The sequence below is a fragment of the Oncorhynchus clarkii genome, chromosome 6 (genome assembly GCF_045791955.1).
Source record: "Oncorhynchus clarkii lewisi isolate Uvic-CL-2024 chromosome 6, UVic_Ocla_1.0, whole genome shotgun sequence".
NCBI classification, from domain to species: domain Eukaryota; kingdom Metazoa; phylum Chordata; class Actinopteri; order Salmoniformes; family Salmonidae; genus Oncorhynchus; species Oncorhynchus clarkii.
In genome coordinates this window covers 4,727,413-4,745,220 of record NC_092152.1, presented here as the reverse complement: position 1 = coordinate 4,745,220, position 17,808 = coordinate 4,727,413, and the positions used below count along the sequence as shown (strand labels likewise).

The following is a 17,808-nucleotide window of genomic DNA, read 5'->3' as shown; positions in this document are numbered from 1 at the left end:
TTGCATCAACTGTGTTTCACCCGGGGTGTGAATACATACATGGTGTTTCAACAAAATACATTTTTTTAAAAAAAATAAGGTTTTCAGCAGACGACAAAAGGACAACAACAAAAAGCATCTCCTTGGGCCCCCCCCCTCCCTGCGTCCCCCCCCCCCCCCCTGCGTCCCCCCCCTCTTCTCAGTCGTGATGGTCGTAAAGTCTTCAATAAAAGGCTACAAAATTCATACAAAAGAGATGAAAAAAAAAAAAAAGAAGCTGTCCTTGGAAACGTAGCGTGAAGAAAGAGCCAATCAACTGGAGGGATTCTTAGCTAGAAATCCTTGACTGCGGAACAGAAAAAGATTCTGCTGAATAGTACAGTTCAGATTTGTTGTTTCCCTTCCAAACAGGGACACTGTTATTCGGACATCACCGCAGGGTAAGGCTTGGTTGTCAGATGGGTTTGACATGGTTCTGTTCAGAAGCTCTAGACTCTACTTAGCAGAGTGGATCTGGGGGGGGGGGGGGGAAGACAACATCTATTAGCAAGACATCTAACAGGTATTTATCTATGTATTGTAGCAGTATTGTGGCTGGCTAACTGACTGGCTGGCTAACTGACTGACTGGCTAACTGACTGGCAGAGTGGATCTGGGGGGGCAGGAAGAAAGAGAGAGAGAGAGAAAAGACAACATCTATTAGCAAGACATCTAACAGGTATTTATCTATGTATTGTAGCAGTAATGGCTACCTGACTGGCTGACTACCTGACTGGCTGACTGACTGACTGACTGGCTGACTAACTGACTGACTGGCTAATTGGCTGGCTGGCTAACTGACTGACTGGCTGGCTGGTTGACTGACTGGCTGGCTGGCTAACTGACTGACTGACTGACTGGCTGGCTAACTGACTGACTGGCTAACTGACTGACTGGCTAACTGACTGGATAACTAACTGACTGGCTGGCTAACTGATTGGCTGGCTGACTGGCTGGCTAACTGACTGACTGACTAACTGACTGGCTGGCTAACTGACTGGCTGGCTGGCTGGCTAACTGACTGGCTGGCTAACTGACTGGCTGGCTAACTGACTGGCTAACTGACTGGCTGGCTGGCTAACTGACTGGCTGGCTAACTGACTGACTGGCTGATTAACTGACTGACTGGCTGATTAACTGACTGGCTGGCTGATTAACTGACTGGCTGGCTAACTGACTGGCGAACTGGCTGACTGGCTAACTGACTGGCTGGCTAACTGACTGGCTGACTAACTGGCTAACTGACTGGCTGGTTAACTGACTGGCTAACTGACTGGCTGGCTACTGGCTAACTGACTGGCTGGCTAACTGACTGGCTGGCTAACTGACTTACTGGCTGGCTGGCTGACTGGCTGACTGGGTCTTAGTCAGCTCCCTGGGCTCTGAGGATAATATACAACCACACTGAACAAAAGACAATGATTCTTCTATGTACTACTGCTACAATAGCAGAAATCAATACAACACCGTCTGTTCCGTGTGTCTACTTAGAGAAGGTTAATAACCCCAACCCCTTCCCTGTCCTGGAACAGCCATAAAGCACATTGCTGGGCTAGAGGCTCTTAGCCAAACTCCAGGCTTATCAGCAGTGGTGATAGAGGCAAGTGTGTGTGTGTGTGTGTCTCTGCGTGGGCGGGCTAGAGGCGTGCTGTGCTGACACGGCCAGTCTGAAGTAATGTAACAGGTTCTGTCGCAGTGGGGAAGGGAGACAAACAACACCAGCCTGGCCAGATGGCTATCAGAGAAACGTGACAGCACCCGAACAGACAGGTGGATTCGCCCAGCCCATCTCACCCCACTGGAGCCAGGACCAGCCTAACCAGCCAGGACCAGCCTAACCAGACAGGACCAGCCTAACCAGACAGGACCAGCCAGGACCAGCCTAACCAGCCAGGACCAGCCAGGACCAGCCTAACCAGCCAGGACCAGCCTAACCAGCCAGGACCAGCCTAACCAGCCAGGACCAGCCAGGACCAGCCAGGACCAGCCTAACCAGCCAGGACCAGCCTAACCAGCCAGGACCAGCCTAACCAGACAGGACCAGCCTAAACAGCCACTCACTGCAAGCGGACTAGCTGGATGGATGGTACGCATTCAGGTCTGGGCTCAGTCAGATATACTGTAATATATATATTATACTTATTACTTATTTTCCACCATAATTTGCAAATAAATTCATTAAAAATCCTACAATGTGATTTTCTGGATTGTTTTTTCTAATTTTGTCTGTCATAGTTGAAGTGTACCTATGATGAACATTACAGGCCTCTCTCATCTTTTTAAGTGGGAGAACTTGCACAATTTGTGGCTGACTAAATACTTTTTTTGCCCCACTGTATATACACACAATAGAAGACATATCACCTGCGAAAGATGATTTAGGTATTTGTTGTGAGCCAATTGTTTGCACATTCATTATTATTATTTTATTTTATTATCATGATTTTGTGGTAGTGGTGTAAAAATATATTGGTGGGGGGGGGGGGGGGGGTTAATGAGTAGGTCTACTGAACAATCCATGTGGTTAGCATGTCAATGTTTCTGTCATCTAGCCGTCAGACAGGTCTTCAGCACTGCACTGACTGACGGGCTGACTGACTGACTGACTGACTGACTGGCTGGGTGGCTAACTGACTGGCTGGCTAACTGACTGACTGGCTGGCTAACTGACTGGCTAACTGACTGGATAACTAACTGACTGGCTGGCTGACTGACTGACTAATTGACTGGCTGGCTAACTGACTGGCTGGCTGGCTGGCTAACTGACTGGCTGGCTAACTGACTGGCTGGCTAACTGACTGGCTGGATTGATGGCTGGCTGGCTAACTGACTGGCTAACTGACTGGCTGGCTGGCTAACTGACTGGCTAACTGACTGACTAACTGACTGGCTGACTGACTAGCTAACTGACTGGCTGACTGACTGGCTAACTGACTGGCTGGCTGGCTGGCTGGCTAACGGACTGGCTGGCTAACTGACCGGCTGGCTGGCTGGCTGGCTAACGGACTGACTGGCTAACTGACTGGCTGGCTGGCTAACTGACTGGCTGACTGACTGGCTGACTGACTGGCTAACTGACTGGCTAACTGACTGGCTGGCTGGCTGGCTAACGGACTGGCTGGCTAACTGACCGGCTGGCTGGCTAACTGACTGGCTGGCTAACTGACTGGCTGGCTAACTGACTGGCTGGCTGGCTGGCTAACGGACTGGCTGGCTAACTGACTGGCTGGCTGGCTAACTGACTGGCTGGCTAACTAACTGTCTGGCTAACTGACTGGCTGGCTAACTAACTGGCTGGCTAACTGGCTGGCTGGCTAACTGGCTGGCTGGCTAACTGACTGGCTAACTGGCTGGCTGGGTGGCGAACTAACTGGCTGGCTAACTGGCTGGCTAACTGACTGGCTGACTGACTGGCTGGCTAACTGACTGGCTAACTGGCTGGCTGGGTGGCTAACTGACTGACTGGCTGGCTGACTGGCTGGCTGGTTAACTAACTGTCTGGCTAACTGACTGGCTGGCTGACTGGCTGGCTGACTGACTGGGTCTTAGTCAGCTCCCTGGGCTGAGGATAATATTCAACCACACTGATAAAAGACGAATGAATCTTCCTCCATCATGTCTGAGATACATATTACACTCCCAGCACCGATGGCATGACATTACTGTGTGTGTGTGTGTGTGTGTGTGTGTGTGTGTGTGTGTGTGTGTGTGTGTGTGTGTGTGTGTGTGTGTGTGAGTTATTGACTAGTGGACGGGTCAGCGTGTGTGTGAAAACACAGTGTGTGTGAGAGAGTTATTGACTAGTGGGCGGATGAGCATGTACCCCCCCCCCCCCCCCTCCTCCCCCCTTTTGGTCGACAACTATGACAAATGTAGCTGCCCCCCAGGGAACACACATACAAACACCACGGGGAGGGGGGGGTACACACACCTCAGAGACTTCCATCTGTCCTTCTCCATGTGGTTCTCAGGGCCTTCACTCTCATAAGAGGCCAGATACAGAGCTGAGAGAGGAGAGAGGAGAGAGGAGAGAGGAGAGAGAGAGAGAGAGAGAGAGAGAGAGAGAGAGAGAGAGAGAGAGAGAGAGAGAGACCATCAGCCTCAACTCATTACAGTCACAGCAGCAGGACGTTAAAAACAGCTTCTCCTGTAGTTGGACAGGTTCTTAAGTCTTCCTGTAGTCTTCCTGTAGTGACTTAGTTGGAATGACACCTTGAACCTTGTTTAAAATATTATATATATATATATTATATAACCCTAACCCTTTATTGGGGGGGGGGGGGGGGTATGAGGGATTGTACATACTGTCCTCACTGAACACTGGTACGGTGAGCAGGTACTGGAGGATTTTACGGTCCTTCTCAAACGGACACTCCACCTTCTTCCAAACCATGAACTCGCTGACCCGCTTCGCCATCTCCCAAAATTTCTGAAAACAATGTTTAAAAAAATAAGAATAAAATGTTAAAATAACATTTGAAACACCGTGGGGGGAAAAAACTATAATGTTAATATTTGCGGAAAACATTTCAGCAATGTGAAAACAATATGAAGATTAATAAAGAAGTTCTCTAACCAGACCTTAACCTAACCCTAACCTTACCACAACCTAACCCTAACCTTACCGCAACCTAACCCTAACCTAACCATAACCTAACCCTAACCTTACCACAACCTAACCCTAACCTAACCATAACCTAACCCTAACCTTACCACAACCTAACCCTAACCTAACCACAACCTAACCCTAACCTAACCATAACCTAACCCTAACCTTACCACAACCTAACCCTAACCTTACCGCAACCTAACCCTAACCTAACCATAACCTAACCCTAACCTTACCACAACCTAACCCTAACCTTACCGCAACCTAACCCTAACCTAACCCTAACCTTACCACAACCTAACCCTAACCTTACCGCAACCTAACCCTAACCTTACCGCAACCTAACCCTAACCTAACCGCAACCTAACCCTAACCTAACCGCAACCTAACCCTAACCTAACCATAACCATACCACAACCTAACCCTAACCTTACCGCAACCTAACCCTAACCTTACCACAACCTAACCCTAACCTTACCGCAACCTAACCCTAACCTAACCATAACCTTACCACAACCTAACCCTAACCTTACCGCAACCTAACCCTAACCTTACCACAACCTAAACCTAACCTTACCACAACCTAACCCTAACCTAACCACAACCTAACCCTAACCTAACCATAACCTTACCACAACCTAACCCTAACCTTACCGCAACCTAACCCTAACCTTACCACAACCTAAACCTAACCTTACCACAACCTAACCCTAACCTTACCGCAACCTAACCCTAACCTTACCACAACCTAAACCTAACCTTACCACAACCTAACCCTAACCTAACCACAACCTAACCCTAACCTTACCGCAACCTAACCCTAACCTAACCCTAACCTGATAATAATATTCACTGGTTGACTTATGTTGCTGAGCATATACAGTATCAGCCCAAATTTTGGACACACCTACTCATTCAAGGGTTTTTCTTTATTTCTTACAATTTTCTACATTGTAGAATGATAGTGACGACATTACAACTATGAAATAACACATATGGATTCATGTAGTAACTTAAAAAAAGAAGTTTAACAAATCAAAAAATATTTTATATTTGAGATTCTTCAAAGTAGCCATCTTTTGCCTTGATGACAGCTTTGCTCACACTTGGCATTCTCTCAACCAGTTTCATGATGTAATCACCTGGAATGCATTTAAATTAACAGGTGTGCCTTGTTAAACGTTAATTTGTGGAATTTCTTTCCTTCTTAATGCGTTTGAGCCAGTCAGTTCTGTTGTGACAAGGTAAGGGTGGTATACAGAAGATAGTTGGTATTTTACTATTTGAACAGCTCAAATAAGCAAAGAGAAACGACAGTCCATCATTACTTTAAGACATGAAGGTCAGTCAATTCGGATCATTTCAAGAACTTGGGAAGTTTCTTCAACTGCAGTTGCAAAAACCATTAAGCGATGTGATGAAACTCGCTCTCATGAGAACCGCCACAGGAAAGGAAGACCCAGAGTTACCTCTGCTGCAGAGGATAACTTCATTCGAGTTAACTGGCTCTCATGAGGACCGCCACAGGAAAGGAAGACCTAGAGTTACCTCTGCTGCAGAGGATAAGTTCATTAGAGTTAACTGTTCAAGTAACAGACACATCTCAACATCAACTGTTCAGAGGAGACTGTGTGAATGAGGCCTTCATGGATGAATTGCTGAAGAAACCACTACTAAAGGACACCAATAAGAAGAAGAGACTTGCTTGGGCCAAGAAACACGAGCAATGGTGAAAATCTGTCGTTTGGCCTGAAGAGTCCAAATTTGAGATTTTTGGTTCTGAGACGCATAGCAGGTGAACGGATGATCTCTGCATGTGTGGTTCCCACCGTGAAGCATGGAGGAGGAGGTGTGATGGGGTTGGGTATGCTTTGCTGGTGACCCTGTCAGTGATTTATTTAGAATTCAGGGCACACTTAACCAGCATGGCTACCACAGCATTCTGCAGCAATACATCATCCCATCTGGTTTGTGCTTAGTGGGACTATCATTTGTTTTTCAACAGGACAATGACCCAACACACCGCCAGGCAGCACCAGATGACCTCCACAATCACCCAAACCAATTGAGATGGTTTGGGATGAGTTGGACCGCAGAGTGACAGAAAAGCAGCCAACAAGTGCTCAGCATATGTGGGAACTCCTTCAAGACTTTTGGAAAAGCATTCCTCATGAAGCTGGTTGAGAGAATGCCAAAAGTGTGCAAAGCTGTCATCAAGGCAAAGGGTTTGAAAAAATCTAAAATATTACTGCATGATTTCATATGTGTTATTTCATAGTTGTGATGTCGTCACTATTATTCTACAATGTAGAAGATGGTAAAAATAAAGAAAAACCCTAGAATGAGGAGGTGTGTCCAAACTTTTGACATGTGGTCTCCAATAATAAAAAGTAGCTTAAAAAGGTTCATTCCACATTTTTTCTGATGTAGTGTAGCTGGGGTTTACCAATGGAAAGTCTCACTTCCTCATTCTCTGTCAGTTATAGGGAGGGGGCTCGCTAAAATTGTCCTTGTCTATATAGTGCAAATATAATGTCTCCCTTAGCAATGGGACACTTTTGGAACTGGTGGAGCTGAGATACATTAAGGCCTTACCCTAACCTTGTTTTACCGGGTAAGTTGACTGACAACACGTTCTCATTTACCGGCAACATCCTGGGGCATAGTTACAGGGGAGAGGAAGTGGGATGAACGGACCAATTGGAAGCTGGAAATTAGCTGGGAATGTATCCTGAACACCGGGGGTTCACACCCACTACCCTTTCGATAAGTGCCATGGGATCTTTAGTGATCTTCACAGAGAGTCAGGACACCCGTTTAACGTCCCACCTCAAAGTTAACGTGTCCATTCTGCATCCTGTTGGAACATCCCTCGTTCAGGAAGTAGATATCTTTAATCAGTAGGCTGAAGAACGGGATAACGATCTGAGAGAGAGAGAGAGAGAGAGGAGACAGAGAAAGGAGAGAGAGAAGAAGTCAGGATTGAATTCAGCTGCCTGGGTAACAGTACAGGACATTTCCACAGACCAGTGTACTGACCACAGATCAGTGTACAGACCAGTGTACTGACCACAGATCAGTGTACAGACCAGTGTACTGACCACAGATCAGTGTACAGACCAGTGTACTGACCACAGATCAGTGTACAGACCAGTGTACTGACCACAGATCAGTGTACAGACCAGTGTACTGACCACAGATCAGTGTACAGACCACAGAGGACGTTCCCACCATTTGAAGAAATCAGAATCTACTAGATCTCCTAGAATCTACTAGATCTCCTAGAATCTACTAGATCTACTAGATCTCCTAGAATCTACTAGATCTCCTAGAATCTACTAGATCTATTAGATCTACTAGAATCTACTAGATCTACTAGATCTCATAGAATCTACTAGATCTCCTAGAATCTACTAGATCTACTATATCTCCTAGAATCTCCTAGAATCTACTAGATCTCCTAGAATCTACTAGATCTCCTAGAATCTCCTAGAATCTACTAGATCTCCTAGAATCTACTAGATTTCCTAGAATCTACTAGATCTACTAGATCTCCTAGAATCTACTAGATCTACTAGATCTCATAGAATCTACTAGAATCTCCTAGAATCTACTAGAATCTCCTAGAATCTACTAGATCTACTAGATCTCCTACTCTAACACGTTGAATGAAATACCGGGTCCTGAATCTCAGATGTGAGTGAAAGTATCGAGGCTCACCTTCTCTCTAGTGCTGTTGGCTGTTCTAGACCTCTGTGTCGCTCCTCTCAACGCCGTTCTGTAATTGTAGAAGTTACCGGAAGGGTCCATTTGGTGCTGAGGGAGGAAGAGACAGGGGGAGATCAGTATCACAGTGTCAGCTGAGCATAAAGTCAGATCTTCGTTCAAAATAAAAAAAAAGTAGTTTAGAAACGTCTTATTCTTCTAGCTACGTCATTAGAGAGTGAGATTGCATCTTATGCTTTAGTCTGAACGGGATAACAATTGACTGTTAGCTGAAATGTCTAAACATACGGCGCCTTCAGGAAAGTATTCAGACCCCTGGACTTTTCCCACATTTTGTTACGTTTACAGACTTATTCTAAAATAGATTTTTTTTTATTTTTATCCTCAGCTATCTACACATAACGACAAAGCTAAAAAACAGGTTTTAAGACATTTTTACACATTAAAATATAATCAAAATAAATATCTTTTTTTTACATAAGTTTTCAGACACGAAATTAAGGTCAGGTGCTTCCCCAACAGATTTGGGGGAGGGTACCAAAACATTTCTGCAACATTGAAGGTCCCCAAGAACACAGTGGCCTCCATCATTGATAAATGGATGAAGTTTGAAACGACCAAGACTCTTCCTAGATCTGGCCGCCCGGACAAACTGAGCAATCGGGGGAGAAGAGCCTTGGTCAGGAAGGTGACCATGAAACCGATGGTCACTCTGACAGAGCTCTACAGTACCTCTGTGGAGATGGGAGAACCTTCCAGAAGGACAACCATCTCTGCAGTACTCCATCAATCAGACTTTTATGGTAGAGTGGTCAGACGGAAGCCACTCCTCAGTAAAGGGTACATGACAGCCCTATTAGAGTTTACCAAAAGGCACCAAAAGACTCTCAGACCATGAGAAACAAGATTCTCTGGTCTGATGAATCCAAGATTGAACTATTTGTCCTGAATGCCCAGCGTCATGTCTGGAGTTAACCTGGCACCATCCCTACGGTGAAGCATGGTGGTGGCAGCGTCATGCTGTGGGGATGTTTTCAGCGACAGGGACTGTCAGGATCAAGTGAAAGATGAACTGAGCAAAGTGAATGTCTTTGAGTGGCCCTGCCAGAGCCCAGACTTGAACCTGATCGAACATCTCTGCAGAGACCTGAAAATAGCTGTGCAGCAACGCTCCCCATCCAACCTGACAGAGCTTGAGAGGATCTGCAGAGAAGAATGGGAGAAACTCCCCCAATACAGGTGTGCCAAGCTTGTAGCGTCATTACCCAAGAAGAGTGGAGGCTGTAACCACTGCCAAAGTTGCTTTAACAAAGTACTGAGTGAACGGTCTGAATACTTATGTAAATTAGCAAACATTTAAAAAAAATAATTTTATGTAAAAGTGATATTTCAACAACAAAAAATATATACATTTGCAAAAATTTTGAAAAACTGTTTTTGCTTTGTCATTATGGGGTATTGTGTGTAGAATGAAGAGAGAGGGGGGGGGGGGGCAATTTACATCCATTTTAGAATAAGGCTGTAACTTAACAAAATGTAAATACTTTCTGAATGCACCGTATGGTACAATATGGTTGTTAGTCATTGGCCAGGCTTGGAGTTCCCTTCCCCCAAAAAGGTTGAATGCTTGTGGGAGAAGGCATCTCAATGACTATCAATCACTCACAGTCCCACGTAAACCGTCCCTGCCAAATCAACTGGACGCACATAAACTGCAAGACAGATGGAGTCATCAAACCAGCCCACCAACACTCTGACCTCTCAAAACAACGGAGGGAGGACAATAACCCAACGTCACAGCTATCGACACTCTGACCTCTGACCTCTATCAACACAGGGAGGACAATAACCGAACGCCACAGCTATCAACACTCTCAGACAAAGACAGAGACAGAGAGAGAGAGAGACAGGGGAATAGAGAGAGAGAGAGCGAGAGAGACAGGGGAAGAGAGAGGGAGAGAGACAGGGGAAGAGAGAGAGAGAGACAGGGGAAGAGAGTGAGAGAGACAGGGGAAGAGAGAGAGAGATAGGGGAAGAGAGCGAAAGAGAGAAAGAGAGAGAGAGAGACAGGGGAAGAGAGAGAGAGAGACAGGGGAAGAGAGAGAGAGAGACAGGGGAAGAGAGCGAGAGAGAGAGAGAGAGAGAGCCACAGGGGAAGAAAGAGACGAGAGAGAGAGACAGGGGAAGAGAGAGACAGGGGAAGAGAGTGAGAGAGAGAGAGAGAGAGAGAGAGAGAGAGAGAGAGAGAGAGAGAATGGGAGAGGTCTGGGGTCCGCTCACCAACCAAGACTTCACAAAATGGGACAAACACCAAATTGAGACTCTGCACGCAGAACACCAAATAATGCATGCAGAGCAGAATTAGGCCGATACCCACTAATTATCAAAATCCAGAAAAGAGACGTTAAATTCTATAACCACCTAAAAGGAAGCGATTCCCAAACCTTCCACAACAAAGCCATCACCTACAGAGAGATGAACCTGGAGAAGTGTCCCCTAAGCAAGCTGGTCCTGGGGCTCTTTTCACAAACACAAACACACCCTACAGAGCCCCAGGACAGAAACACAATTAGACCCAACCAAATCATGAGAAAACAAAAAGATAATTACTTGACACATTGGAAAGGATTAACAAAAAAACAGAGCAAACTAGAATGCTATTTGGCCCTACACAGAGAGTACACAGCGGCAGAATACCTGACCACTGTGACTGACCCAAAATTAAGGAAAGCTTTGACTATGTACAGACTCAGTGAGCATAGCCTTGCTATTGAGAAAGGCCGCCGTAGGCAGACATGGCTCTCAAGAGAAGACAGGCTATGTGCTCACTGCCCACAAAATGAGGTGGAAACTGAGCTGCACTTCCTAACCTCCTGCCCAATGTATGACCATATTGGAGACACATATTTCCCTCAGATTACACAGATCCACAAAGAATTCGAAAACAAATCCAAGTTTGATAAACTCCCATATCTACTGGGTGAAATTCCACAGTGTGCCATCACAGCAGCAAGATGTGTGACCTGTTGCCACGAGAAAAGGGCAACCAGTGAAGAACAAACACCGTTGTAAATACAACCCATATTTATGCTTATTTATTTTATCTTGTGTCCTTTACTATTAGTACATCGTTGCAACACTGTATATATATATATATATATATATATATATATATATATATATATATATATATATATATATATATATATATGACATTTGTCATGTCTTTATTGTTTTGAAACTTCTGTATGCGTAATGTTTACTGTTAATTTTTATTGTTTATTTCACTTTATATATTCACTTTGTATATTATCTACCTCACTTGCTTTGGCAATGTTAACACATGTTTCCCATGCCAATAAAGCCCTTGAATTGAATTGAGAGAAAGACAGAGAGAGAGACAGGGGAAGAGAGAGAGAGAGAGAGAGAGACAGGGGAAGAGAGAGGAGAGAGAGAGAGAGAGAGACAGGGGAAGAGAGCAAGAGAGAGACAGGGGAAGAGAGAGTGAGACAGAGAGAGAGAGAGAGAGAGAGAGAGAGACAGGGGAAGAGAGAGAGAGAGACAGGGGAAGAGAGCGAGAGAGAGAGAGAGACAGGGAAAGAGAGAGAGAGAGAGAGAGACAGGGGAAGAGAGCAAGAGAGAGGCAGGGTAAGAGAGAGAGCGAGAGAGAGAGAGAGAGAGAGAGAGGGGGGAAGAGAGTGAGAGAGAGAGAGACAGGGGAAGAGAGCGAGAGTGAGAGAGCGAGAGAGAGAGCTACAGGGAAAGAGAGAGGTGAGAGAGAGAGACAGGGGAAGAGAGCGAGAGAGACAGAAGAGAGCAAGAGAGAGGAAGGGGAAGAGAGAGAGAGGGGAAGAGAGAGAGAGAGACAGGGGAAGAGAGTGAGAGAGAGACAGGGGAAGAGAGCGAGAGAGAGAGAGGGAGAGAGAGAGAGACAGGGGAAGAGAGCGAGAGAGAGAGGGAGAGAGAGAGCTACAGGGAAAGAGAGAGGTGAGAGAGAGGGTAGTAGAGTAATGAGGGAGGTGTGGCGAGAGAGAAACCTGTTCCTGGGTTCCACTGGGACCTGGTTTATCCCTTTAATCTGCTACTTTACATCTTCTGACTTGAAGGTCCATACCTGGCTCCTCCACGGACCCCCAGGGAGCTCGTCTGATCTGAACCTCAGGTACACCGTCTACCTCAGCTGTCTGGGGCTACCCATCCCCATCTCAACACTTCTGAAGGTAGAGTATCCCTGTGGCAATACCACTTCAAACACCACGAAGCTTACAGTGTAACATGGGAAGGTTCGCTAGGCAACTAGCTGGCGTTTGAAGCTGCTAGGCAACTAGCTGGCTTTTGAAGCTGCAAGGCAACTAGCTGGCGTTTGAAGCTGCTAGAAAAACTAGCTGGCGTTTGAAGCTGCTAGGCAACTAGCTGGCGTTTGAAGCTGCAAGGCAACTAGCTGGCGTTTGAAGCTGCTAGAAAACTAGCTGGCTTTTGAAGCTGCTAGGCAACTAGCTGGCGTTTGAAGCTGCTAGAAAACTAGCTGGCTTTTGAAGCTGCTAGGCAACTAGCTGGCGTTTGAAGCTGCAAGGCAACTAGCTGGCGTTTGAAGCTGCTAGAAAACTAGCTGGCTTTTGAAGCTGCTAGGCAACTAGCTGGCGTTTGAAGCTGCTAGGCAACTAGCTGGCGTTTGAAGCTGCTAGGCAACTAGCTGGCTTTTGAAGCTGCTAGGCAACTAGCTGGCGTTTGAAGCTGCTAGGCAACTAGCTGGCTTTTGAAGCTACTAGGCAACTAGATTGTATGACCCTCAGTGCAGCAGGTGAACAAGCAATTACCTCCAAGATGTCAAACTTGTCCGTCTTGACTTTGCTCCAGGTCTTCTTCAGTCGAGACACAGGACTCATGTTCATCCCAGCTGCAGAGAGCAAGACAAGAGAGAAGGGTGAGAAATGAGCTGCACACACAGCTTTAATTCCATTGACACAGACCCCCTCCTTGTACCCATTGTTGAGCTGGATTCTCTCCCTCCCTCTCTCCATCCCGCTCTCCCTCCCTCTCCCTCTCTCCATGCCCCTCCCTCCCTCCCCTTCCCTCTCACTCTCTCCATCCCACTCTCCCTCCCTCCCTCCCTCTCTCCATCCCGCTCTCCCTCCCTCCCTCCCTCTCTCTCCCTCTCTCTCTCTAACCTCTCTCTCCCCACCTCTAACCCCTCTCTCTCGCCACCTCTAACCTTTCTCTCTCTCCACCTCTAACCCCTCTCTCTATCCACCTCTAACCTCTCTCTCTCTCTCTCCCCACCTCTAACCTCTCTCTCTCTCTCTCCACCTCTAACCTTTCTATCCACCTCTTTCTCTCTCTCTCTCTCTCTCTCTCTACCTCTAACTCCTCTCTCTCTCTACCTCTAACCACTCTCTCTCCACCTCTAACCACTCTCTCTCTCCACCTCTAACCTCTCTCGCTCTCTCCACCTCTAACCCCTCTCTCTCTCTCAACCTCTAACCTTTCTCTCCACCTCTTTCTCTCTCCAACTCTCTCTCTCTCTCTCTCTCTCCACCTCTAACCTATCTCTCTCTCTCCACCTCTAACCTCTCTCTCCATCTCTTACCTCTCTCTCTCTCCATCTCTAACCTCTCTCTCTCTCTCTACCTCTAACCTCTCTCTCTCCATCTCTAACCTCTCTCTCTGGTAATCACTCTGCTTCCCATATGGTAATCACTCTGCTTCCCATATGTTAATCACTCTGCTTCCCATATGGTAATCACTCTGCTTCCCATATGGTAATCACTCTGCTTCCCATATGGTAATCACTCTGCTTCCCATATGGTAATCACTCTGCTTCCCATATGGTAATCACTCTGCTTCCCAATCCAACACCATGCTTCCCATATGGTAATCACTCTGCTTCCCATATGGTAATCACTCTGCTTCCCAATCCAACACCATGCTTCCCATATGGTAATCACTCTGCTTCTCAATCCAACACCATGCTTCCCATATGGTAATCACTCTGCTTCCCAATCCAACACTATGCTTCCCATATGGTAATCACTCTGCTTCCCAATCCAACACCATGCTTCCCATATGGTAATCACTCGGCTTCCCATATGGTAATCACTCTGCTTCCCATATGGTAATCACTCTGCTTCCCAATCCAACACCATGCTTCCCATATGGTAATCACTCTGCTTCTCAATCCAACACCATGCTTCCCATATGGTAATCACTCTGCTTCCCAATCCAACACTATGCTTCCCATATGGTAATCACTCTGCTTCCCAATCCAACACTATGCTTCCCATATGGTAATCACTCTGCTTCCCAATCCAACACTATGCTTCCCATATGGTAATCACTCTGCTTCCCAATCCAACACTATGCTTCCCATATGGTAATCACTCTGCTTCCCAATCCAACACTATGCTTCCCATATGGTGATCACTCTGCTTCCCAATCCAACACTATGCTTCCCATATGGTAATCACTCTGCTTCCCAATCCAACACTATGCTTCCCATATGGTAATCACTCTGCTTCCCAATCCAACACTATGCTTCCCATATGGTAATCACTCTGCTTCCCAATCCAACACTATGCTTCCCATATGGTAATCACTCTGCTTCCCAATCCAACACTATGCTTCCCATATGGTAATCACTCTGCTTCCCAATCCAACACTATGCTTCCCATATGGTAATCACTCTGCTTCCCAATCCAACACTATGCTTCCCATATGGTAATCACTCTGCTTCCCAATCCAACACTATGCTTCCCATATGGTAATCACTCTGCTTCCCAATCCAACACTATGCTTCCCATATGGTAATCACTCTGCTTCCCAATCCAACACTATGCTTCCCATATGGTAATCACTCTGCTTCCCAATCCAACACTATGCTTCCCATATGGTAATCACTCTGCTTCCCAATCCAACACTATGCTTCCCATATGGTAATCACTCTGCTTCCCAATCCAACACTATGCTTCCCATATGGTAATCACTCTGCTTCCCAATCCAACACTATGCTTCCCATATGGTAATCACTCTGCTTCCCAATCCAACACTATGCTTCCCATATGGTAATCACTCTGCTTCCCAATCCAACACTATGCTTCCCATATGGTAAATCAGGTGTGTGTGAGTGCATATGTATTCAGGAGGACATATTTTCCCAGGGTCCTGTTTGTCTTTCCTTTTTATAACCCTCTGACCCTGTAATATCTCCCTATGGGTCCCTGGAGACTGAGGGGCTCTGCTTGTGGCTTCATCTCCGGGGAGAGAGGGGCTTGGGACAGCTGGTACTCCTAGGGCCTCCACCCTCCCTCCACCCAGCCGTTCCTCCCTCCCACCATCCCCTTTTGCCTTCCCTCTCCTGCCAATACCCTCTCTCCCTCCCTCCTTCCCTCTCCTGCCAATACCCTCCCTCCCTCCATCCTTCCCTCTCTGGTCAGTGCTGACCATCTGTCTATATGGGTGTTTGTGTAGGACTTCTCAGCTGCCCCTCCTCTCATCATCCACCCCCTCCTCCCGAACCTCAAGGCCTGACCAGCTGCCCTCTTCCCTGGCCACTCAGGACCCCCCCCCCCCCCCCCTGTACCCTGTCTGGCTCTGGCCACCAAAAGCCTGGGGCAAGGACCCCAAACTAACCCAGACTTTTGTGCCTGGACCCTGGGGAAGGTCACAAGCTGGAGCCGAAGATAGATCGGGACGCATTAGAGCCAATCTGCTCAAGATTATCAATTGAAGCCTAGAGTTACCCTTTCTGTTCAGGTCAAGGACTATTTCCAAATGTGTTACTTTTTGGAGGGGAGGTATTCCTATAAAAGTAAATCAGCAATATTTGAAAGACTATTTAAAGTGAATAAATAAAACACTGTGATTTTCGTTTTGGGTGAAGGCTGCTATAGGGTTTAGGAAGGTACAAAGTCTCGCTGAAAAACAGATTGCATTTACTAATCGTATTTCCTGACTGTCGACAAAAAGCCTTTTGTGTTTAGAGCAAGTGAGCCGGTGAGTGAGTTGTCACAAGGTCGGGGTGCAAAAGCACAACAACAACAACAACAACAACAACAACAACACTTACAGATGATGGCCATGAGGGAGTTGAAGTTGCCGATGTTGAAGCACTCCCGCGCCACGTCGATGAAGAACTCCATGACTCGCGCTCGCTGCTTCTTCTTTACGGGCTGTCAACAACATCAACAAGACAAGTCAACAACATCAACATCATCAACAACACGTCGATGAAGAACTCCATGACTCGCGCTCGCTGCTTCTTCTTTACGGGCTGTCAACAACATCAACAAGACAAGTCAACAACATCAACAACATCAACAACATCAACAACACGTCGATGAAGAACTCCATGACTCGCGCTCGCTGCTTCTTCTTTACGGGCTGTCAACAACATCAACAAGACAAGTCAACAACATCAACATCATCAACAACACGTCGATGAAGAACTCCATGACTCGCGCTCGCTGCTTCTTCTTTACGGGCTGTCAACAACATCAACAAGACAAGTCAACAACATCAACAACATCAACAACATCAACAACACGTCGATGAAGAACTCCATGACTCGCGCTCGCTGCTTCTTCTTTACGGGCTGTCAACAACATCAACAAGACAAGTCAACAACATCAACAACAACACGTCGATGAAGAACTCCATGACTCGCGCTCGTTGCTTCTTCTTTACGGGCTGTCAACAACATCAACAAGACAACAACATCAACAAGACAACAACATCAACAACACGTCGATGAAGAACTCCATGACTCGCGCTCGCTGCTTCTTCTTTACGGGCTGTCAACAACATCAACAACATCAACAAGACAAGTCAACAACATCAACAAGACAACAACATCAACAACATCAACAAGACAAGTCAACAACATCACCAAGACAAGTCAACAACATCAACAAGACGAGTCAACAACAGCGAAAAAAAAGTCAACAACTGCGAAAAATCTACCCCACCCCTCACCACTCAGATCTACCCAACCCCTCACCACTCAGATCTACCCAACCCCTCACCACTCAGATCTACCCAACCCCTCACCACTCAGATCTACCCAACCCCTCACCACTCAGATCTACCCCACCCCTTACCACTCAGATCTACCCAACCCCTCACCACTCAGATCTACCCAACCCCTCACCACTCAGATCTACCCAACCCCTCACCACTCAGATCTACCCAACCCCTCACCCCTCAGATCTACCCAACCCCTCACCGCTCAGATCTACCCAACCCCTCAGATCTACCCAACCCCTCACCCCTCAGATCTACCCAACCCCTCAACACTCAGATCTACCCAACCCCTCAGATCTACCCAACCCCTCACCCCTCAGATCTACCCAACCCCTCACCACTCAGATCTATCCAACCCCTCACCACTCAGATCTACCCAACCCCTCACCACTCAGATCTACCCAACCCCTCACCACTCAGATCTACCCAACCCCTCACCA

The 17,808-nt window shown here is 46.7% G+C and overlaps 1 protein-coding gene across 1 annotated transcript in view; it reads right to left on the bottom strand.

Moving 5' to 3' along the window:
- Nucleotides 1-269: 269 nt before the first annotated feature.
- LOC139411875 (ras-GEF domain-containing family member 1B-A-like) overlaps nt 270-17,808 on the bottom strand; it is a 48,477-nt gene continuing 30,938 nt past the window's right edge. Inside the window, exons 8-14 of the mRNA XM_071158625.1 lie at nt 16,416-16,518; nt 13,171-13,250; nt 8,348-8,443; nt 7,457-7,552; nt 4,324-4,447; nt 3,950-4,022; nt 270-492 (exon numbers count right to left, since the gene is read on the bottom strand). Of these exons, the coding sequence (XP_071014726.1) occupies nt 468-492; nt 3,950-4,022; nt 4,324-4,447; nt 7,457-7,552; nt 8,348-8,443; nt 13,171-13,250; nt 16,416-16,518 (597 nt within the window). The 3' untranslated portion in view covers nt 270-467. The remainder of the gene's footprint in view (nt 493-3,949; nt 4,023-4,323; nt 4,448-7,456; nt 7,553-8,347; nt 8,444-13,170; nt 13,251-16,415; nt 16,519-17,808) is intronic.